We start from the raw sequence: 24,378 nt of genomic DNA on the forward strand, positions 1-24,378 counted from the left end.
GCGAAGTTACTGGCTGACTTTGCAAGGGAGGTAACTTGCTTTTCGGTAAGGACTTATTTGAACTGCTCTTGAAATCTGGATGACAAGATAGCTGCCTGCAGCTAAAAATTTATTTTGAATCTACTGCTGTTCTGCTACAATTTTGGAAGTTTTTTGAGAGTAACAGAGTGCTCTTTTACAACCATATCTTAGGATGCCCAGTGTTAAAAGTCATCAGTTACACTGCACTATGTAGGTCTTTAAGTTTTGTCATGTGCATATGTAAAGCAAAAGTTTCTGATTTCACAGATAATAAAATGTTCCCCCTACATTATAGGGATAGTGGAGTAACTCAGACTTTAACCCTGAATTTTGTCTTTGAGTATATTTAATGTTTCATTGTTTCATGTTTTCAAAAAAGGATACGTGTGTGTTTTTTTTTGACAGTGAGGAGGAGCAGCCACAGCCAATGAGAGCACTTTCTCCATTAAGTATGAAAAGAAGATTGCTTTCTCAATCAGCTTTGCGATCCCACCAGCCTGTAGCTAGGCCAGTTTCAGTGGGAGTCTCAGGGTAAGTAGAGGCTTGAAAATGAGCTGTCTTTCAGTTAGTTAAACTGTAACATGTAGGTCCTCAAAGTTTAAGCTGCATTTTTATGCCTGTATTTAGTCTGAAGATGGTTCCTAATCGACTTTTAGTTCTCAGTCAGTGATACTTTTTAAAATATTAGTACTGATAACTTGAGGCATTGACGGAATAAGAGAATGTGAATTAATGTACATTTTCTGAAGTTAAAAAAATCTATTATCTCTAAGTTTAATTCACCACCTTTTCTCAAAGGGGCACTAACTTTGGGCGGCATGATGCCAGGGAATTTTCTTGGGCTAGGCTTATATAGGCTCCAGGGCCATTAGCCCTAGTACACACCTATGAACCTATGAAAAGTCGCCACTTTTAGCAGGGATTAAGATGAACATAGCTAAAACTTGAGTCAAAATGTGAGTCAGTTGAGAGAGGTACAAGTAGTGTGTTCTGTAGATGTAAAATGATATGAGCTGAAACATGACCAAATTTACATACTTGATTTGAAGATAAATGAGACAGTGTTTTCAAGTAGGATCAGCAGATGTTTTCTGACTTTAGTGTCTTAATATTTTGTTGTGAGTTGTCCTTGCAACAGGGGTATAATTGTGATTTATCTTGAGCCCCAATTCTAAAATAAAAAAAAAAATTCTTGAAACATTTTAGAGACAGTAAATTTGTTATTAAAATGAATAGTCTACTTAGGTAATTAAACTAAATCTTAAAATAAAAGTGAATGGAAAAACTTACCTTGGGAGTGAAATTGTAGTAGTTAATGCATCATCATCTTACCTCTGGATGATGAGCCATTCCTTGACCTGCTACTGACAAGACATCAATTTCATGTTAATTGATCTGTGATTGTCAGGGCTTAACTTTTATTTGTACCTACACTGAAGATGACGTTTGTAGTAAGTGGATTCCTTTCTGAGCAGCCAAGTGCTACGGATTGTGCGGAGTTCTCAGCATTTTTGATTGATTTAACCCACTGTTCTCTCGTTCTGCATTGAACAGTGGTGGCTCCTTGTGATTTTCAACTTGTATACCGCAGTTGAAGCCAGTTGACATTATGGTATGCAAGCCAAGCAAGCATCTATTCCTGATGCAAAGGGAGCCTTTTTTTATTAGCTGCACTTGAATGCTGTTATGTAGCAATTTTCTACTGAGTGTATTCCATTTTATCAATGATTTCTGCTGATGTTATTGATGTGTGTCATAACTGAATTTTACAAATGTACAGTCTTTGCTAACTTAATACTTCTAGCAAAAAGCCTACTTCAACCAGGCTCCATGGAAATGGTGTGATCTGATGCTATCCGTCTCATTATTCATCACGAATGGGTCTTGGATCCGAGCCGGGGACTAATCGATCTACAGCTCAAGCTCCTCTGCTTCCCATAATACCCTACTGACCTCTAACCCTCAGATCTCATTTGCTGCTAAACACTTAGGACATGATACAGGCTCGAGCTTTCTCAGGTTACAGATAAGTGACTTATTTTTCTAATCTTTCCTTCCTTTTCTGTTGGCATTGGTCTCTATTTGTGTTTAGTACAGTTTGTCTCCCCTTCCATAACTTAGTTTTGCAGTTTAGTGTCTATGTTCATCATGTTTCACTGTTGCAGTCATTACACTTGGGTTATCCTGCTGGCAGGCTACCTGCAGTTGGCCTGAATTCCAAAGTCCTGGTCCGGCATCAGTTGCTGTCTCCTCTTCCCTGACGTCAGTGCGCCAGGGGTATAAAAGATGCAGCCGACACCATTTTCTTCAGTCTTTCTTGCCGCATGGTGCCGGAAGCAAAAGCAGTTCGCAAGTGCCGGTCGGCCGACCGACTCCTGAGATTTTCAAAATTGAATTTCAGATCCGAAGTCTTCTGTTAAGCTAAGTACCCCGTTGGGGAAAATTTTTTCTTGCTCCAGACCAATGTCAGAAAAAGTTAACAATTGTATTTCTTGTGGGAAGCAAATACCTCATAAGGATTTTCATTCTACTGTATTCCTTGCCTAGGCCCTGACCACAACATTGCTAGTTGTCGGTTAAGCGTCGGTACGATTTTGCTTTTCAGTACTTTGGCTGAAGGTTTAACTATATAATGCCGTCAGAACAGCCGATGACCGGAGTTCATAAAAAAGCGCAAGGAAAAAGAAAAGGACAGGCATCCGAGGTCCTCTTCTAGGCCAGTCGCCGGTTCTCAGTGAGGCGCTTTCACAGCCCCTGACACCCGCTACCTCAGAGCCACAGGCAGCCGACTCCCACGTGGAGACAACTAGGCCTCTGCATACTCAAGGTATTGGGCCTTCGGAAACTAATCCCTCAGATGGGTCCAGAGCCGCTGAGCAGGCATCAGCTTCTGAGGGTTTTTCAGACCTACACAGAGTTATATCAAGCCATCTTCAGCATCCAAGACAAAGACTAAAACAGTTTTAAAGACAAGGAAACAAGTACAGCATTCTCCAGGACAGACTTCCATGCCTAAGAAACAGATGCTCAGAATGGCCAAAGACCTAATTACTTTGATCAGGGGTTCCCATCCCCCTCCTGATAAGAGGCCTAGGCAAGACACTGAATATGATTCCTCTGATCAGGTTTCCATTTCCTCTGACTCCTCTTCATAACAGGGATATGCTATTCCTCCCTATGAGGATTCTGATGCTGAAGAATCTATTCCTTCAGCTTCTCCTCCTGAGGATTACTCCTTTGGGGAAACCCTGCATACCATGAGAGAGCATTTCCACTGGGAGAGCCAAGATTACTCAGATTCTAAGAAAAGGCTCAGAGACTTTCTTTTACTACTTCAGCACAGACCTCTTGCTATTCTACCTGTTCTAGACATTGCAGGTGATGTATTTTCAGAGTCTGGCCTGTCTCCCGACTCTTCACCTCCTGCACCTGTTAAGCCAGACAGATACTACAGGGTTCCAGATTCTCATAAATTTCTATATACAAACCCTGCTGCTGACCCAGAAACTATTTCTCAGGGTCCCAAGGGGGTCAAGGCCGCTACTGCAAAAAACCCTGTCCCCTCAGATAGAGATTCTAGGGCACTGGACAGATGGGGGGAAAAGGTGTACACTTCTGCTACCTTGGCTGTGAGAGCTTTATAAATTCAGTTTTGTATGCTTAAATATCAGTAGTACTTAATGTCTCTGCTAAAACAGAAAATGTTGACATTCTGAATGTTCTGAGAACGAGGAAATGCAGGATTTATTGCATGCAGCTGAACAAGTGGGAAAACATGCTTTGCAATGTGGTTATGATTCACTGGAGGTCTCTTGCAGGGCCATTAACAGGTTCTGTCTTTAGAAGGCATGCTTGGTTAAAGGAACAGACTCTGCCTGGTTATGTTAAAGCAAAATTATTGGATGCTCCATTACAGCATGATACTTTGTTTGGTGTTAAGGCAGAAGAGGTGTTGAAGAAAATGGAGGATAAAGCTAAATCTATGCAGACAGTAAAGGATTTCTTACAGGTACAGCCACCCAGATTTAGCAGGAACTGGCCTTCTAAGAAGTGGTCCTTTCCCATGTCAGACAAGCCACAAAGAGGCAGATACAGACACCCTAGAGGCAGGCAGCCCCAGGGCTCATACAGGCCCAAACAGTGGGGTGCTTCTACCTCCAAAAGCAGCGAAGACAAATCACAGCCATATAGGAAACAGTCCCAATGACTTCCCTCTCCCAATGCCAAGCATTTATCTTTTGGCAGCACCCTTAGGGGGAAAGCTAGTGCTTTTTTCACAAAATTGGCACATGATCACCCAGGACAAATGGGTCTCTTAAATATGGTCTCTCAGGGCTACAGGTTCCACTTTCACACCCTTCCAAAGGCAAAAGGTATGCCAGACCTGCCACACAATCAATGGGCAGAGGCACAAAAACAAGTTTCATCTCTCATGGACATGAGGGCTATTCAGCCAGTGCCACAACAAGAGCAGGGACAAGGATTTTACTCAAGACTTTTCTTAGTACCAAGAAAGGACAAAGCATCGAGACCAATTCTGGACCTGTCTATTCAAATACTTTTCTGGACGTTCCAAAATTCAAAATGTTAACTCTGCAGCAGCTTTTTCCCATGCTGGGCAAGAAGGCTTGGCTTGTAACTTTGGTCCTCAGAGGCATACCTGCATGTCCCAATCAGACAATCTTGCAGAAGATACCTCAGATTCATAGCTGGCTCAATGCACTACCAATTCTCTGCACTGCCCTTTGGCTTATCTACTGCACCCAGGGTATTCACAAAATGCCTGGCACCAGTAATTGCATTTTGCAGACAAAGAGGAATTGAAATACATCCCTACTTGGACGACTGTCTTATTCAAGCAGAGACCAAAGACATTCTACTAAAGCATCTGGCATTTGTAAAAAGATTACTAATTGGCCTAGGGTACACTAAACGAAAATAAATCAAAACTAGTACCCTCTCAAGAGATAATATTTCTGGGTGCAAGCTTAAATACAACTGCCCAGATGGCTTCTCACACCAGACAAACAAAGGCAACTGACTTCCTACTTCAAAAGCATGGCAACAAAGACCCAGTTATCTGCAAGAAAATTTCTGCAGGCTCTGGGCTACATGGCCTCCTGCATTCTGTTAATTCCATATGCAAGACTGCATATGAGGAAACTACAGTGGTATCTAAAAAGTGGACTCAACATTGCCACACCCTGGAATCATTAATTTCACTCATTCCCTGCCTGCAACAGGAGTTTCGATGGTGGGCACAGGCCTGTCACCACAACAAGGGACAGCCATTCACTTTACCTAAAGCCAGGCAAAGACTAACAACAGATGCATCAGATTATGCCTGGGGGGGAGGCCCACATGGCAGGAAAATGTATTCAGGGCACATGGCCCCCAAGCCAAAGGCATCTTCACATCAATCAAAAAGAGATGCTAGCTGTACAAAATGCCCTGACAGCCTGCAAGGACCTACTTCATCCAGGTCAGCTGCTGATAGACTGACAACACCACAGTCATGTGGTACATAAGCAGGGGGGCACACATTCCTACCCCCTCTGCAGACAAGCCTTGATTTTGTGGAACACAGCATTGACTTACCAAGTACACCTGCAAGTGCAATTCCTGCCAGGAAAAACAAATGCTCTGGCAGACGAACTATGCAGAAACTTCATGGATCCTCATGAGTGGAAACTAGATCCACAAATCTTCAACATGATAACAAGGAAATGGGGATGCTCAGACATTGATCTTTTTGCCTCCCCGCACAACTGCCAACTTCAGAGATTCTGCACAAGGACTTATCACAAACAAGCATGGAAAGTGGATGCTTTGTTATTCAGCTGGAACAACCTTACAGTATATGCCTTTCCTCCACTGCCTCTCCTCCCCAAGGTACTCCTAAAGGTCAGACGAGAAGCCACAAATGATGCTGATTGCCCCGGATTGGCCACGCAAACACTGGTACCCAATCCTGAGGAGCTTGTCTCAAGGCCCAGCCTGGACATTGCCTCAAATTCCTCATTTACTGACCCAACAAAACAATCCGATCCTGCACAGCCAACTTTGCACCCTAAATCTAGCTGCATGGCGGATAGTGTAACTATTCAGAATACACCTCTCTCTAAAGTGGTTATGGATGTTATTTTGGAGGCCAGGAGGCCCAGCACCAGAAAATCTTCTGCAGAAAAATGGAAGAGATTCTGTGCTTGGAACCAGGCACAAGGAATTGACACGCTTGTTCCAAATATTCCTCAGATTTTACAATTTCTAACGGAGATGCTGGACAAAGGCCTATCCTTCTCATCAATTAAGATCAATGCCTCTGCCATTTCAGCTCATCACAGTACAGACCCACCTATATTTTCACATCCATTGCTTAGGCAGTACCTCAGGGGGGCTCAAAAACATAAGACCTCCAAGGAGAGCACCAATACCTGCATGGGACCTCAATTTTGCCTTGGAAAAATTTACACTGCCTCCTTTTGAGCCAGCCATTACAGCTGAGATAAAATTCTTATCATGGAAAACAGCTCTGCTCCTAGCAATAATTTCAGCAAGAAGAGTCTCAGAGTTACAGGCATTAATGGCTGTGGGACCTTTCATTATCTTCCATCCGGACAGGGTTTCTCTAAGGACAAACCCAACATTTATGCCTAAGGTAGTGTCCAGTGTGGCTCTTAACCAAACCATTCATTTGCCTACTTTTTACCCAAACCCACAGAATAAAGGTGAGAGACTTCTGCATTCTTTGGACATGCACAGACAGCTACGCTTCTACTTGGACAAAACTAAAGCTTTCAGAAAGACTGAGCAACTTTTAGTGGCATATGCTGCAGGATCACAAGGAAAGGCTATCTCAAAGCAGACTATTTCAAAATGGATAGGTCACTGCATTCGTTTCTGCTATTCACAACATGGCAAATCAGTGCCCAAGGGCATTAGACCACATTCTGCCAGGGCAGCAGCCACCTCAGCAGCCTTCCTCAGAGGAGTACCAAGCAAGGATATTTTGGAGGCTGCAACTTGGACTTCAGTGCACACTTTTACTAAGCACTACCATTTACCTCTTTACTCTAAATCCAGAGCAGGCTTTGCCACTGCAGTTCTGCAGGGCCTTATAGCCACTCCTAATTCTTTTTAGACCCAGCCACCCAACCTTAGCTTTTTGATTCAACACCAGTGTAATGACTGCAGCAGTGAAACACGATGAACATAGTACAGTTGTGTACCTACCAAAAATATAGATGTTCGAGTGTATTCACTGTTGCAGTCCAGGTTACCCACCCACCATCCCCCTTTTTTTGCTGGGACTTAATCTGTACTTCTCTATTCTATACAAACCTATGTGGTGTATTTGCTTGTAGATGAAGGTATTGTTTATTTTAGTGCATGCTTTTATAAGCAATGTTTAGCCTACCCTTTTGGGGGCACCTGATATCTGGGGCAAGAAAAACTGAAGAAAATGGCGTTGGCTGCATCTTTTATATACCCCTGGTGCACTGACGTCAGGGAAGAGGCGACAGCAACCAATGCCAGACCAGGAGTTTGGAATTCAGGCCGACTGCGGGTAGCCTGCCAGCAGGATAACCCAAGTGTAATGACTGCAACAGTGAATACACTCTAACATCTACATTTATGGTAGGTACACAACTGTACTTTTTGTCATCCCTGGCTTTCCTGCCCTTCCCCTTCCTTTAGCTTTAAAAAAAACAAACAAAAAAAAAAGCCCTCTTTTTCCTTCTCTTTTGCTGGTGTGAGATTAATGTCTGACAAACCTTCAGGTTTTAAAAGGTGCTCCTTATGCAATCAGAAAATGCCTTATTCCGATTGTCATTAGGATTGCCTTTATTGCTTGGGAGAGAGGCACACCTGGAGGTTGAAGACGACATTTGTGTTGCATTCAACCCCAGGGCCCTTGTGGAGCACCGCAATAAGTTAATTCTGAAGGGCTTGGCTCAGGGTGGTCCCCCTGCCCTTGGACTTCCCTGCCAAGTCCTCTCAGGATCCTAAAAAGAGGCCTCCCCCCTCCTTTCAAGGGGTCTTCCTCTCTTTCTAAGAAACCTAGGCTCTCTGTTCATAGATCCCCGGGTCAGTCCAGCCTCTGTGGTTTCAGAACCACCTCGGATCAGCCTTTCGGATCTGAGGTCTCGACACAGCAGAGATCTTCGGTTCCAACTCTGCACAAGCCCTCTCCGGATCCAACCCATTTGTCAGATCCATCCGGTACGCCATCCAAACCATAGGAGCCATCCTGATCTTCAGATTAGAGTGTTTCAGAACCGATCATCATTGACAGCTCCGCATCCAGATCTTCCAGAAGATCGGATCTGTTGCATTGGAGTTGGTCCCCGTCACGGGACCGTAAGGTTATAGGATCCAAGGCTGAATCCCCAGCCAGGTCAGGCCATTCATCAGCATCTTCCAGATCCTCCAGAAGTTTGCTATTTTCGGTTATGGACAGGATGATGCGTTTCCTGAAGGCCCACTTCAAGTTAGGCTTGTTGTAGTCCCCAGCTCAGGTGCCCAAGGGACCTTCCCCATCCACAGGACTCCACTCTCCTCTTCTAATCCATCTGGTTTTGGAATATCAGGACCAGAGTATTCGTAGCAAGAGGCCAACTGTGTTCCTCCCTTCTTGACGCAGTTAGGGTCCCTTTCTGGTTCTGTTTCACTGCTCTCGCAACAGGTTGTGCCTTGTCCTTATGTGGTCGATGTTCTACGTGTTTCACTGTTGCAGTCGTTACATTTGGGTTATCTGCTTGCAGGTAGCCCTCAGTCAGCCTGATTGTCAAAGTCTTGGGTCCTGCGTCGGTTGCTGTCCCATTTTCCATGATGTCAGGCAGTCAGGGGTATAAAGCATGCAGCTGACGCCATTACATTAGTCTTTTTTGCCGTGCGGTGCCCGAAGAAGAAGCAGTTCGCAAGTGCCGGTCAGCCGACTCCTAAAATTTTCGTTTTCGAGTTTCAGATCCGAAGTCAAAGAAAAAGCTAAGTACCTCGTTGTGGATCCTTTTTCTTGCTCTAAACTGGTGTCAGTAAAAGTTAGCAATTGTATTTCTTGTGGAAAGTAAATACCGCATAAAGATGTTCATTCGTACTGCATTCCTTGCTTAGGCCCAGACCGATGACGTCCCTCGCTGTCAGTTTTGTGCCTTATTCAATCCTCGAACTATTTGTCATCTGTTCATTTTCGCATCCAACTATTTTGGTACTCTGTTCAATTATCCAGAAATGGCTTCGGTAAACCATCTGACTACCGACATTCCAAAAAAACCTAAAGATAGATCGCATAGGTCCAAAGCTGCCAACAACGCTTCCGTTAAGCTAGTCGCCAGTTCACCGGCACTCAGGCGCTTTTGCAGCCCCTGATACCCGCTACTGCAGATTCGCAGGCCTGTACTGAGACCCATTCGGAGTCCGGTATACCGCAAGATGCTTCTTTTACTATGGAACTTGCAGATGTCTCTATCTTGGATGGGTCCAGAGTCGCTGTGCAGGCACCGGCTTCTGAGGGTGTATTCAGGCATACTGCCTTGCATATCAAACCAACACCATCTTCTTCTTCAAGGCCTAAAACTCGATCCACGCCTGGAAAACTGACGCCCAGACCACATGGTCAGGCCCCTATGCCTAAAAAACAAGTAAGAATGGCTGAAGACCTTATTACTCTAATCGGGGGAAGCTACTCTTCTCCATCTAAGAGACCTAGAACTGATTTTCCTTCTGATTAGGATTCTGACATTTCTCTTTCTTCTGGTGACCAGGATTTGCTCTTATCGACCTATGAGGATTCTGATTCAGAGGACTCAATTCTCTCTGCTTCCCCTCCAGAAGATTTCTCTTTTGGTGAAACTTTGCATACTCTTAGGGAGCTTTTCCACTGAGAAAGCCAGGATTACTTTGACTCCAAAAAGAGGCTTAGGGAGTTCTTACTCCTACCTCAACACAGGCCTTTTTAGCTGTCCCTCCTGTACTGGACATTGTAGATGATGCCTTCATGGAATCTAGCCTGGCCCCAGACACTTCACCTCCAGCTCCCAGGAAACTTGACCGGTATTAGAGTACCTGACTCTCACAAGTTCCTCGTAAAGAATCTTACTGCGGATCCAGAGACCATTTCACAGGGACCCAAAGGCTTTAAGGCTACTACTGCCAAAAACCCTACTCCCTCTGATAGAGATTCCAGGGCCCTGGACAGATTGGGTAAGAAGGTATACACTTCTGCTACTTTGGCCATTAGGGCCTTAAACTACCAGTTTCATTTGTTAAGGTATCAGCAGCATATTATTGGATTACTTAAACAGAAAATTATGTTGATTCCTGACTGTATAGAAAATAAAGAATTACAGGATTTAATGCATTCTGCTGAACAAGTTGGTAATCATACTTTGCAATGTGGTTTTGATTCCTTAGAGGCATCTTGTAGGGCTGTTGTCACTGGGTCTGTACTTAAAAGGCATGCTTGGCTTAAGGAGCAATCTTTGCCAGATCATGTTAAAGCTATATTACTGGATGCTCCCTTAAACCAAGACCGCCTGTTTGGCAACAAAGCAGAAGTAGTACTTAAAAAGATGGAGGGAAAAAGCTAAATCTGTGCAAACTGTTGAAGATTTCCTGCAAGTACAGACTCCCAGATTTAGTAGGCACTGGCTTTCTTAGAATTAGTCCTTTCCTGTCTCTTCCATGCCTTCTCGGTTCACACCCAGGACCAGCAGACCACACAGGCTTCAGTCTCAAGGTACACTCAGGCCTAAGCAGTGGGGGGCTCCCACGTCCAAAGCTGGAAGTGGTAGGACACCCCCGCCCATAGTAAACTGTCTCAGTGACTTAACCTTAAACCTTCCAAGCCATGCTCAACTGACAACCGTTCCTTTAGGGTGAAAGATTGCCCTGCATGCAAAAAACTGGGAACTCATTTCCCAAGACAAATGGGTTCTAAGTATAGATCTGAAGTAGTTAACTTTGTTTGATCAGCAACCTGTGGGTTACGGATCCAATATGGATCCGAGCCGGCAGCATACCAAACAAAAAGATCTGAGCTCCTCCCCCCTACCCATACTGCACTGCAACCTCCTGCCAATCCCCAGATCTCATTTGCCGCGGCTTTGCCAGCCCTGGATTCTTGAGCTCCAGGCAAGTGTCAGGGTTTTTTTTCTAAAACTTTGTCTGTGTTTGCCCTTTTTGATAATTTTGATTTAATTATTAGATGTTCTTCGTGTTTCACTGTTGCAGTCATTACATTTGGGTAATCTGCAGGCAGGTTGCCCTCAGTCAGCCTGAATAACAAAGTCTTGGGTCCTGCGACAGTTGCTGTCGTCTCTTCCATGACGTCAGGGGTATAAAACATGCAGCCGACACCATTTTAGTCAGTCTTTCTTGCTGCACGGTCCCCCAAGCAGAAGCAGTTCGCAAGTGCCAGTCGGCCGACTCCTGAAATTTTCGTTTGAGTTTCAGAACTGAAGTCTTCAAACTACAGCTAAATACCCTGTTGGGGGAAACTTTTTCTTGCTCCTTACCGATGTCAGTAAATGTTAATAATTGCATTACTTGTGGGAAGCAAATACCTCATAAGGATTTTCATTTGTACTGTATTCCTTGCCTAGGCCCTGATCACAACGTGCCTTGCTGTCGATTTTGTGCTAAATTTAACCAACGCACTATTAAGCGTCAGTATATTTTTGCTTCTAAATATTTTAGCTCAAGATTTAACTACCCTGAAATGTCGTCATTTAGCAATCCGACTACCGGAGTTCACAAAAAACGCAAAGAAAAGGACAGAGAAAGGCAGTCTAGGTCCAAAACAGACGAAGCTTCTCCTAAGCCAGTCACCGGTACTCAGTGAGGCGCTTCCGCAGCCCCTGATACCCGCTACCTTCGAGTCACATGCCTCTACCGACACCCATGTGGAGACCGGCATGCCACAAGATACTCAAGGTGTTGGACCGATGGATGTATCTCCCTCGGATGGGTCAGGAGCCGCTGAGCAGGCACCGGCTTCTGAGAGTGTATTCAGACTTCAACATTTGTATATCAAACCGACGACCGCTGCAAAACCAAAGACAAAAGCAACTTCTAAAACTAAAAAAAAAGACACATGAGTGAAGTGCACAGGCCTCTATGCCTAAAAAAACAGATTAGCAAAATGGCTGAGGACCTTATTACCTTGATCAGGGGTACCCATCCCCCTCCAGATAAGAGGCCTAGGCAGGACACTGATTATGAATCTTCAGATCAGGTTTCTATTTCTTCTGATTCCTCTTCTGATCAGGAATTATCTATACCTCCCTATGAGAATACTGATGCAGAGGAGTCTATACTATCTGCATCTCCTACTGAGAATTATTCATTTGGAGAAACCTTGCATACTTTGAGGGAGCATTTTCACTGGGAGAGTCAAGATTTTTCAGAATCGAGAGAAAAGGCTCAGGGATGTCCTTCTCCCCTCAGCACAGGCCTTTAGCCATTCCCCCTGTTGTAGACATTGTGGATGATGTGTTTTCGGAGTCAAGCTTAACCATTAACTCCTTACCTCCAGCTCCCAGTAAGCCTGACAGATTTTACAGGGTCCCTGGCTCACATAAGTGTTTATTTAGAAACCCTGCTGCTGATCCTGAAACTGTTTCACAGGGTCCAAAGGGAGTTAAGGCTTCAACAGCAAAAAATCCTACCCCCTCTGACAGAGATTCAAGGGCACTAGACAGATGGGGAAAAAAGGTTTATTACGTCTGCAGTCTTGGCAATCAGGGCCTGTCAACTGTCAAATTCATATGCTCAAGTATCAACAGCATGTTATGGGATTGCTGAAACAGAAAATGATGTTGATTTCTGAATGTGCAGAAAATAAAGAAGTGCAGGAATTATTGCATGCAGCTGAACAGGTTGGTAAGCTTACTTTGCAATGTGGTTTTGACTCCTTAGAGGCCTCCTGCAGGGCCGCATTTACTGGATCTGTGATAAGGAGGCATGCCTGGCTAAAGGAACAATTTGCCTGATCATGTTGAAGCTAAATTGCTAGATGCACCTTTAAAGCATGATACTCTGGTAATCTGCAGGCAGGTTGCCCTCAGTCAGCCTGAATAACAAAGTCTTGGGTCCTGCAACAGTTGCTGTCGTCTCTTCCATGACGTCAGGGGTATAAAACATGCAGCCGACACCATTTTAATCAGTCTTTCTTGCTGCACGGTCCCCCAAGCAGAAGCAGTTCGCAAGTGCCAGTCGGCCGACTCCTGAAATTTTCGTTTGAGTTTCAGAACTGAAGTCTTCAAACTACAGCTAAATACCCTGTTGGGGAAACTTTTTCTTGCTCCTTACCGATGTCAGTAAAAGTTAATAATTGCATTACTTGTGGGAAGCAAATACCTCATAAGGATTTTCATTTGTACTGTATTCCTTGCCTAGGCCCTGATCACAACGTGCCTTGCTGTTGGTTTTGTGCTAAATTTAACCAACGCACTATTAAGCGTCAGTATATTTTTGCTTCTAAATATTTTAGCTCAAGATTTAACTACCCTGAAATGTCGTCAGTTAGCAATCCGACTACCGGAGTTCACAAAAAACGCAAAGAAAAGGACAGAGAAAGGCAGTCGAGGTCCAAAACCGACTAAGCTTCTCCTAAGCCAGTCACTGGTACTCAGTGGGGCACTTTCGCATCCCCTGATACCCGCTACCTTCGAGTCACAGGCCTCTACCGACACCCATGTGGAGACCGGCATGCCACAAGATACTCAAGGTATTGGACCGATGGATGTATCTCCCTCGGATGGGTCCGGAGCCCCTGAGCAGGCACCGGCTTCTGAGGGTGTATTCAGACCTCAACATTTGTATATCAAACCGACGACCGCTGCAAAACCAAAGACAAAAGCAACTTCTAAAACTAAAAAAAAAGACACATGCGTGAAGTGCACAGGCCTCTATGCCTAAAAAACAGATTAGCAAAATGGCTGAGGACCTTATTACCTTGATCAGGGGTACCCATCCCCCTCCAGATAAGAGGCCTAGGCAGGACACTGATTATGAATCTTCAGATCAGGTTGCTATTTCTTCTGATTCCTCTTCTGATCAGGAATTATCTATACCTCCCTATGAGAATACTGATGCAGAGGAGTCTATACTATCTGCATCTCCTACTGAGAATTATTCATTTGGAGAAACCTTGCATACTTTGAGGGAGCATTTTCACTGGGAGAGTCAAGATTTTTCAGAATCGAGAAAAGAGGCTCAGGGATGTCCTTCTCCCCTCAGCACAGGCCTTTAGCCATTCCCCCTGTTGTAGACATTGTGGATGATGTGTTTTCGGAGTCAAGCTTAACCATTAACTCCTTACCTCCAGCTCCCAGTAAGCCTGACAGATTTTACAGGGTCCCTGACTCACATAAGTGTTTATTTAGAAACCCTGCTGCTGATCCTGAAACTGTTTCACAGGGTCCAAAGGGAGTTAAGGCTTCAACAGCAAAAAATCCTACCCCCTCTGACAGAGATTCAAGGGCACTAGACAGATGGGGAAAAAAGGTTTATACGTCTGCAGTCTTGGCAATCAGGGCCTGTCAACTGTCAAATTCATATGCTCAAGTATCAACAGCATGTTATGGGATTGCTGAAACAGAAAATGATGTTGATTTCTGAATGTGCAGAAAATAAAGAAGTGCAGGAATTATTGCATGCAGCTGAACAGGTTGGTAAGCATACTTTGCAATGTGGTTTTGACTCCTTAGAGGCCTCCTGCAGGGCCGCATTTACTGGATCTCTGATAAGGAAGCATGCCTGGCTAAAGGAACAATTTGCCTGATCATGTTGAAGCTAAATTGCTAGATGCACCTTTAAAGCATGATACTCTGGTATTAAGGCAAAAGAGGTTTTAAAGAAAATGGAAAACAAAGCTAAGTGTATGCAAACTGTTACTGACTTCTTAAAAGATTCAGTAGACACTGGCCTACAAAAAATTGGTCCTTTCCTGTGTCAGAGCATAAAGGGGCAAATCCAGACCCCCTAAGGGTTCCAGATACCAGGCACAAGATTCATACAGGTCAAAGCAATGGGGCGCTTCTTCCTCCACATCTGGAGGAGGTAAAGCACAACTATACAGAAAACAGTCCCAGTGACTTCCCTCTGCCTACACCAAGCACTTATCTTTTGGCAGCACCCTTAGGGGGAAAATTATCACTTTTTGCTCAAAATTGCTAGTTAAATCCCAGGTCAAGTGGGTACTAAACGTAGTATCACAGGGATACAGATTCCATTTCCACACTCTGCCAACGGCAAACGGTTCCCCAGATCTGCCAAAAAATCAATGGGCAGAGGCACCGAAAAAAGTTACGTCCCTCATGGATATGGGGGTCATTCAGCCAGTACCTGAACAGGAAAAAGGCCAAGGTTTTTACTCGACTGTTCTTGGTACCCAGAAAGGAAAAGGCTTGGCGGCCAGTACTGGATTTATCGATTTTGAACACTTACCTGGACATACCAAAATTCAAAATGCTGACTTTGCAGCAGCTTATGCCCATGCTGGGCAACAATGCTTGGCTGGTGACATTATACCTAAAAGAGGCCTATCTGCATGTCCCAATAAGGCAATCGTGCAGAAGATACCTCAGAGTCAAGGCTGGCTTAATGCATTACCAATTCTCTGCACTGCCCTTTGGCTTATCTACTGCGCCTAGGGTCTTTACAAAGTGCCTGGCACCAGTAATTGCATTTTGCAGACAAAAGTATACAGATATATCCTTACTTGGACGACTGTCTCATTCAAGCAGAGAACAAGGACATTCTTCATTGACACCTGGTGTTTGTGAAAAGGCTTATAGCATGCCTAGGGTACACAATACATTTAAGAAATCACAATTGGTACCCTCTCAAAAGATATTACGGGGTGCAAGCTTGAATACAACTGCCCAGATGGCTTACCTCATGCCAGACGAGCAAAGGCAACTAAATACTTACTTCAAACTGATGGCAACAAAATCCCAGTTATCTGCAAGACAAATTCTGCAGGCTTTGGACTTCATGGCATCCTGCATTCTACTGATTCCATATGCAAGACTCCATATGAGGAAACCTCAATGGTACCTAAAAGGTTTATGGAGTCAGCATTCTCACAATCTGGAAACAATTATTCCTCTCATTCCCTGCCTACAACAGGAGTTTCTGTGGTGGGCAAAGGCATGTCACCAAAACATGGGATGGGCCTTCACTCTACCCTCTACCAGCCAAACCTTAACAGATGCATCAGATTATGCCTGGGGGGGGCCCACATGGCAGGAAGATGCATTCAGGGCATATCGACCCCAAAACAAATGAATCTACATATCAATCAGAAAGAGATGCTAGCTGTCCAAAATGCCCTAACAGCCTTCAAGGACTTAATTCACTCAGGACAACTATTGATAAAGATGGACAACACCCATGGTCATGTGGTATATAAACAAGCAAGGGGGCACACACTCATACCCCCTTTGCAGATTAGCCATGGCACTGTGGGACACAGCTTTGACCTACCAAATACATGTTCAGGCTCAATTCCTGCCAGGAAAGCAAAATACTCTGGCAGACGATTTAAGCAGTAACCTTATGGATCCTCACGAGTGGAAACTAAATTCACAAGTCTTCAGCATGATAACAGGGAAATGGGGGAGCCCAGACATAGATCTATTTGCCTCTCCTCAAAATTATCAATTGAAAAGATTCTGCACAAGGACTCATCGCAGACACGCATGGAAAGTGGACGCCCTATCCTTCAGTTGGAAAAACCTATCATTTTATGCCTTTCCTCCTCTCCTCTTCTTCCCAAGGTCCTCCTAAACGTCAGAAAAGAGAAACCAAAGATGATGCTAATTGCCCCGGACTGGCCCCGCCAATACTGGTACCCAATCCTAAGGAACTTGTCTCAGTACCCAGCTTGGACCTCACCTCAAAGACCTAAACTACTGTCCCAGCAAAACGATCAGATCCTGCACAATCAACTCCAGACACTGAAACTGGCAGCATGGCTGATGTCATGTAGTTATACAAACAACACCTCTCAGTAAAGCTGTGATGGGTGCCATTTTGGAAGCCAGAAGGCCTAGTACTAGAAGATATTACGCTGATAAATGGAAGAGATTCTATGCTTTGTATCAAGCACAAGGAACTGATATAGCAGAACCAAATATTCCTCAGATATTACAATACTTAACTGAGATGCTTGACAAAGGCCTATCTTTCTCATCAATTGCAATACAGAGCCACCAATCTTTTCTCCTCCTTTACTAAAGCAGTATCTTAGAGGAGCCAAAAATTTAAGGCCTCCTAGAAGATCACCATAACCTGCATGGGACCTCAATTATGTGTTGGAAAAGCTCACCCTGCCTTCATTTGAATCAGCTGCTACCGCTGATATAAAGTTCTTATCATGGAAAACCGCTCTGCTACTAGCAATTACTTCAGCAAGAAGAATTTCAGAGCTTCAAGCCCTCATGGCTGTAGAGCCTTTTATCATGTTTTACCCAGACAGGGTGTTGTCCGAGGACAAATCCTACATTTATGCCTAAGGTGGTTTCCATTGTGGCTCTTAACTAAACAGTTCATCTGCCAACTTTTTACCCAAATCCGCAGAACAAGGGGGAGAGAATTATGCATTCCTTGGACGTACACAGACAGTTAAGATTCTACTTGAGCAGGACTAAAGCTCTAAGAAAAACTGAGCAATTACTAGTGACATATGCTGCAGGATCAGAAGGAAAGGCTATTTCAAAGCAGACTATTCAAAGTGGATAAGCCACTGCATCCGTTTCTGCTACTTACACCATGATAAACCTGTGCCCAAGGGCATTGGGTCTCATTCCACCAGAGCTGCAACTACTTCAGCAGCCTTTCTCAGAGGAGTGCCAACCAAAGACATTCTACAGGCTGCTAATTGGAGTTCTGTTCACACTTTCACAAAGCATTATTATTTGCCTCTCTACTCTAAGTCCCGGGCAGGCTTTGCAACTGCAGTTCTGCAGGGCCTTATAGCCGCACCTAATGCTGTTTAGCTCCAGCCTCCCAACCACAGATTTGGAATTCTACCCAATTGTAATGACTGCAACAGTGAAATATGAAGAACATAGTACAGTTGTGTACATTTACCATAAATGTAGATGTTTGAGTGTATTCACTATTGCAGTCCAGGTTACCCTCCCGCCATCCCCGTCAATCTGCAGTTTATCTGTCCTTCTCTACCTTCTACAACCTATGTGGTGTATTTGCTTTGTAGATGAAGGTAAAGTTTATATTGATGCATGTATGTGTATATATATATAGATAGATATATATATATATATATATATATATATATATATATATTTTTTTTTTTTTTTTTTTGGGGCACCAGACATCTGGGGCAAGCAAAACTAAAGAAAATAGCGTCTGTTGCATGTTTTTTACCCCTGACGTCATGGAAGAGGATACAACAACTGACGCAGGACCCTAGAATTTGGAATTCAGGCCGACTGAGGGCAACCTGTCAGCAGATTACCCAAATGTAATGACTGCAGCAGTGAATACACTCGAACATCTACATTTATGGTAAATGTACACAACTGTACTTTAAGAAACTGCTAACCTCCCTGGGATACACCGTAAACGAAAAGAAATCTCACCTTTTACCCTGCCAACAAATTGTATTCCTGGGAGCAAGCTTGAATACAACTTCCCAGATGACCTACCTCATGCCAGAGAAACAAGTTTGACAGCCTACTTCAAACTACTGGCCACAAAGACCCAGCTATCTTCAAGGAAAATACTGCAAACCCTGGGGTTTATGGCCTCTTGCATTCTACTAATTCCATATGCAAGACTGCATATGAGAAAACTACAATGGTATCTAAAACGTCTATGGTGTCAACATTCTCAGGACCTGGAATCAATGATTCCCATCATTCCTTGTATAAAGACAAAGTTCCTTTGGTGGGCAGAGGCCTGCCATCACAACAAGGGACTATCATTCACTCATTCACTCTACCCCCTGCCGCCCAAACCCTAACAGACACATTCAGACTATGCATGGGGGGGGGCTCACTTGGCAGGGCAGTGCATTCAGGGCAAATGGAACCCGAGTCAAATGCACCTGCATATCCATCAAAAAGAAATGTTAGCTGTACAGAATGCTCTGACAGCCTTCAAGGACTACATTCTTCCAGGACAATTATTGGTAAAGACGGTTAACACCACTGTTATGTGGTACATAAACAAGCAGGGGTAAACCACTCATACCCTCTCTGCAGACTAGCCATAGCTCTGTGGAACACAGCCTTGAGCTACCAAGTGCACCTACAAGCTGAATTCCTGCCAGGCAAGCTAAATACACTGGCAAACAACCCAAGCAGAAATCTCATGGACCCACACGTGTGGAAACTGGAAACAAAGATATTCAACATTCTGAGAAACAAATGGGGGAGCCCAGGGATAGACATTTTCTGCCTCACCTCAGAACTACCAATTAGACAAATTTTGCACAAGGGCTCCCCACATGAGCTTGGAAGGTGGATGCCCTATCCTTCACCAGGGAAAGCCTCTCAGTTTATGCCTTTCTCCCTCTGCCTCTCCTCTCGAAAGTTTTACTGAAGATCAAACAGGACAAACCAAGGACAATATTCATTGCACCAGACTGGCCACGCCCACACTGGTACCCCCTCTTGCGCAGTATGTCACTACTGAACCATGGCACCTGCCTCAAACTCCTTCAGCAAGAAGGGTGTCTGAATTATAGGCCCTCATGGCAGTGGAATCTTTCATCATCTTTCATGTGGACAGGGTGGCCCTCAGGACCAGTCCCTCCCAGCAGGAGGGTCAGATTATGCACCCCCCAGCTTCAAACCCTGAACCTGGCAGCCTGGCTAGTTCACAGGTCTACTCCGCATTCTTTGGTGTGGATTAGCAGTTTTTCATTTTCAGCAGTTTGTAGCCTGGGTAATTACCTGAGTTCTCCTATACCATCCCGCAGCATACAAGTGCTGGATGTTATCCTGGAGGCAAGGATGCCTAGTACTAGAAAATCCTATGCTTAAAAGTGGAAAAGATTCTGTTCTTGGAGTCATACTCGGGACGGGCACAACAGTGCCCAGTTTACCGCATATTCTTCAATACTTAACAGAGATGCTTCACAAAGGCTTTTCCTTCTCTTCCATTAAAATTCCTGCCTCAGTCATTTCAGAACATAATACTGAGCCACCCCTCTTCTCTCTCCCCCTACTGAAACAATTCCTCAGAGGGGCCAAAAATTTAAGACCACCCAGGAGAGCTCCTACTCCTGCCTGGGACCTTAACTTTGTATTGGAAAAGCTCACTCTACCTCCTTTTGAGCCAGCTGCAACTGCAGGGTTGAAATTCCTTTCTTAGAAAATGGCCTTCCTTCTAGCCATCACTTCAGCAATAAGGATGTCTGAATTACAGGCCCTCATGGCAGTGGAATCTTTCATCATCTTTCATGTGGACAAGGGTGTCCCTCAGTACCAGTCCTTCCTTTATGCCCAAGGTCGTATCCAGTGTGGCCCTTAATCAGTCCATTCATTTTGCCCACCTTCTTTTCTAATCCACAGAACAAAGGAGAATGAATACTGCACTCCTTGGACGTGCACATACAACTTGGATTTTACTTGGACAGGACCAAGCCTCTCAAGAAGTCTGAGCAGCTGCTAGTTGCCTTTGATGCAGGGGCAGAGGGGAAGGCCATTTCAAAGCAAACCATTTCTAAGTGGATAGGCCATTGCATTTTGTTCTGCTATAAACGCCGTGGAAAACCTACCCCACAGGGGATAAGTCCCCTTTCTTCTGCAGCCTTTCTCAGAGGTGTTCCTACTAGGGACATCCTAGAAGCTGCTACCTGGAGTTCTATACATAACTTCACCAAGCAGTACCACTTGCTATTTTTTTCTAAATCCAGAGCTGGTTTTGCCACTGCAGTCTTGCAGGGCCTAATAACTAGTCCTAATGCTCAGTTAACTGCCTCCTTCCTTCCTTAGCTTTGGGAATCTACCCAAATGTAATGACTGCAACAGTGAAACACGAAGAACGTAGTACGGTTGTGTGCACTTACCATAAATGTAGATGTTAGAGTGTATTCACTGTTGCAGTCCTGGTTACCCTCCCTCCAGGCCCCTGACTTCTATTGGCTATACCTATTTTCTTGTTTACTATACTTCAGCTTTCTGGTGTATTTGCTTTTTGTTGGAGGTGAACCCTTGTATTTAATTGCTTCCCATTATGGGGGCACCCGACATCTGGGGCAAGAAAAACTGATGTAATGGTGTCAGCTGCATGCTTTATACCCCTGAGTACCTGACGTCATGGAAGATGAGACAGCATCCTACGCAGGACCCAAGACTTGGATAATCAGGCCAACTGAGGGCTACCTGCAAGCAGATAACCCAAATGTAATGAGTGCAACAGTGAATGCACACACTGACATCTACATTTATGGTAAGTGTACACAACTGGTGCTATCTGGGCTCTCAGAGGGTGGGTTTGTGTCTGAAATTTTCTGACTGTTTCCTTCCCTTGGGGGCTTTGGCACTGCACAGCTTGGAGCTGATGTCTGGAGGGCTTCAGTGCTGCGTCAGGGTACCTTCTTCCTCCTTGGGTTGTCCTGGCGACCAGGGAGGACAGGGAGGCTTCATCCAGCCTGTCTGCCTTTTCGGCAGCAGAGAGGACCTTCTCCAGTATGGCAGTCACCTCTCCTCCTTCTCTAGGTCCTCCCCAGCCTCTCTCAGCTTAGGGTGGTGAGGCCTCATCATCCGTCCAGGGTCAGCCCTCGCACGAGTGGCTTTAGACCTGCACTGCCCCACTTTGGGAGAACCCCCCCCCCCCAAAGTGAAACATGCAAGGAGTGACACTAGGACTCCACCAGAGATTCCCTCACAGAGGATACGGGCTTCTAGAGGAGAGAGATGGGTCCCCCAGATTTCCGTCTGAGGAAGTGCCCTTAGGAGACATCCTCATTTAGTAAGCAAAGAGGCTGTTGACCTTCCCCCACCCTGTCTTCATAGTAATCTATGATGTCCTTCTTTTCCTTTGTTGCAGTATTCTGGGTGTGGGATTTCATGCCCTCAAGCGACTCGTACATTGGCTCCTATAGAATAGCTTCATCTTGGCTGTTACAATGTGCATGGGATGTTGCACGTAGGTCCATAAACCAGGGGCCTTAAATGTGACATCTGGATGCACAATCCTCAGAACTGTTCAGCCGCAGACGACATTCGCATCGTACGATCGCTTCTCCACAGATGTCTTATCTTAAGATAAGTAACCCGTTGGGTTTCTAATTTTCTTATTTTTGACAATTGTTCTTGCTAACGCTTGTTTGTTGTAGCTTTTAGCTGATGTCAGGGAAATAGGGAAAGTGCCAATGTGGGTGCCAGATACCCCATAAAGACCCCCATGACAGGTGCTTTTTTGCCTAGGCCGGGAACAAAATCACTCCTCCTGCGCTATTTGTGAATCGTTTGTGCCCAAGACCTTGCGCAGCTGTCTAGCCATGTTAAACCTCTACCTGGAGAACCAGTGCCTTAAGCAGATGGATCCTACATCGGAGGCCGCACCTGAACCCTCCTGCAAGGTGGCCAAGGTTCCTAGGCCTTCTTTGCCTGCTGCTCTGATTCCTGATGCACCACCAGCTGCCATTCCTGGGGTTGAGGCACGCTCGGAGGATACGTCGACTGTAGGGACGTCTGTCGTGGAAGCCATTTCGCAGCCAACAGGCACGTCTGCGGAGCTTATATAGACGTCGACGACCGTCGATGTCAAGGAGGAACCAGGTTTGGTGGTCCATCCTGCAGGGATTCAGACTTCAGGTGTGTTGCTCTCCAGACTCGACGCCAGGCCTTTCTCTACTTCCTCCCCAGCCAAAAAGAAGCAAAAAACTAAACATACCTCCATCTCTTAAGTAGTCACACCGGATTAGGAGGCCTTCACTTCTCTCATGCTGGCCTTTATGGCCTTTAGGCCTTCAGCCTCAGCCACCTCGCCTCTGCTTTTCCCCTTCCATCCACGACCCCTCAAGTCAGAGAGAGAACATGATGCTTCCTTTTCATCCTCAGAAGAGTCCATTTCTTTTGTTTCCCAGATTGCCTCCCCCCAGGAATATTACTCACCTGATGAGGAATCTGTGGAAGGGGATTGAGACCATCACCAAGATGAAGGGTTACTTTAAATGGGATACATCCCAAATGACAGACACCCAAAAAAGGTGCTTGGAGCTGCTGCAAGTGGAATCCCCCTCCCCTCAGCAGTTCCTTCTGTTCTTACTTGGTTGCCTTCAAAGCTGCTGCCAAAGCCCCTGACTCCCAGCCTCTGGCCCCTAAACATCCTGACCGCTTCTACAAAGTACCAGAGGACCAAAAATTCTTGGTCAAACCACTCTTGGCAGACCCAGCTGTTATTGCCACCATTGCAGATAAGCAATCTACACTGCTGCCCTCTGCCTCCCTACTCCCCACTGACAAAGACAGCAAGTACATGTATAGAATGGGGAAGAAGGTATACACTTTAGCATTGACTTTCAAAGCCATAAATTATCAGACCCACATGACAAAATATGCATTTAACTTTGTCTCTCAAGCCTCCTCCATGCAAGCATCCTTGCCTGACAGCCCTATCAAGACGGACATCTCAGCCAAACTTTCCTTGGCACAACAGCTAGCCAAGCATTCCATCAGATGCAGCTACGATGCTGCAGAAGCATCCGCCAGGTCTGTAGCATCTGCTTCAGCCCTCAGGAGATACTCATGGCTAGGTCTCCAGAACCTCCCTTAGGATTTCAAGTCTAAGATCTTGGATGCCCCTTTGGACCACAATGTGCTTTTCGGCAAACAATCTGCTGACCTTTTTAAAAATCTACAAGAAAAAAGCAAATAACTCCAGGACATCAAGCACCTGCTGGTGTCACCCATCTCCAAGTATTATAGAAACTACCCTGCTAAGGCCACCTTTGTGAGATGTACTCCTCAGCTTTCCTGCTTCTCTTCCAGGTCCAGGAGAGGGGATAAAAGACCTACCAACTCCAGATCCTCTGCTCCACCTCATTAACCCAGACATACCTTTCAGGACAGAGGAGGTCCCAGTAACTTGTTGACTGCCTTGCCCAGCTTCCCCCCTCAGCCTGCCTTTCCCGCTGTTTTCACCTTTGGCAATCCATCACATAAGACCAATGGGTCTTAAACATTATTCAAAAAGGGTACTTCCTATCCTGGAAAGAGAAGCCACCCAGAAGAGGCATTCCTCTCCTCCCCAAAAACCAGGCCCATCTCATGCCACAAGTTCTGGCAGACCTTTTAAAACTAGGCACCATAGAACCTGTCCCTACAAGACAGGAAGGGAAGGGGTTTTACTCCCGCCACTTTGTGGTCCCAA

General features: G+C 45.1%; 1 protein-coding gene across 4 annotated transcripts in view; it reads left to right on the forward strand.

The window, feature by feature from the left end:
• PHRF1 (PHD and ring finger domains 1) overlaps positions 1-24,378 on the forward strand; it is a 1,670,136-nt gene that overhangs the window by 788,214 nt on the left and 857,544 nt on the right. For all 4 annotated transcript variants that reach the window (XM_044059137.1, XM_044059136.1, XM_044059138.1 and 1 more), the window contains exon 7: positions 427-552. In XM_044059137.1, the coding sequence (XP_043915072.1) occupies positions 427-552 (126 nt within the window). The remainder of the gene's footprint in view (positions 1-426; positions 553-24,378) is intronic.

Source organism: Protopterus annectens, chromosome 17.part0 (genome assembly GCF_019279795.1).
Source record: "Protopterus annectens isolate FY-2018-M chromosome 17.part0, PAN1.0, whole genome shotgun sequence".
Lineage (NCBI taxonomy): Eukaryota > Metazoa > Chordata > Ceratodontiformes > Protopteridae > Protopterus > Protopterus annectens.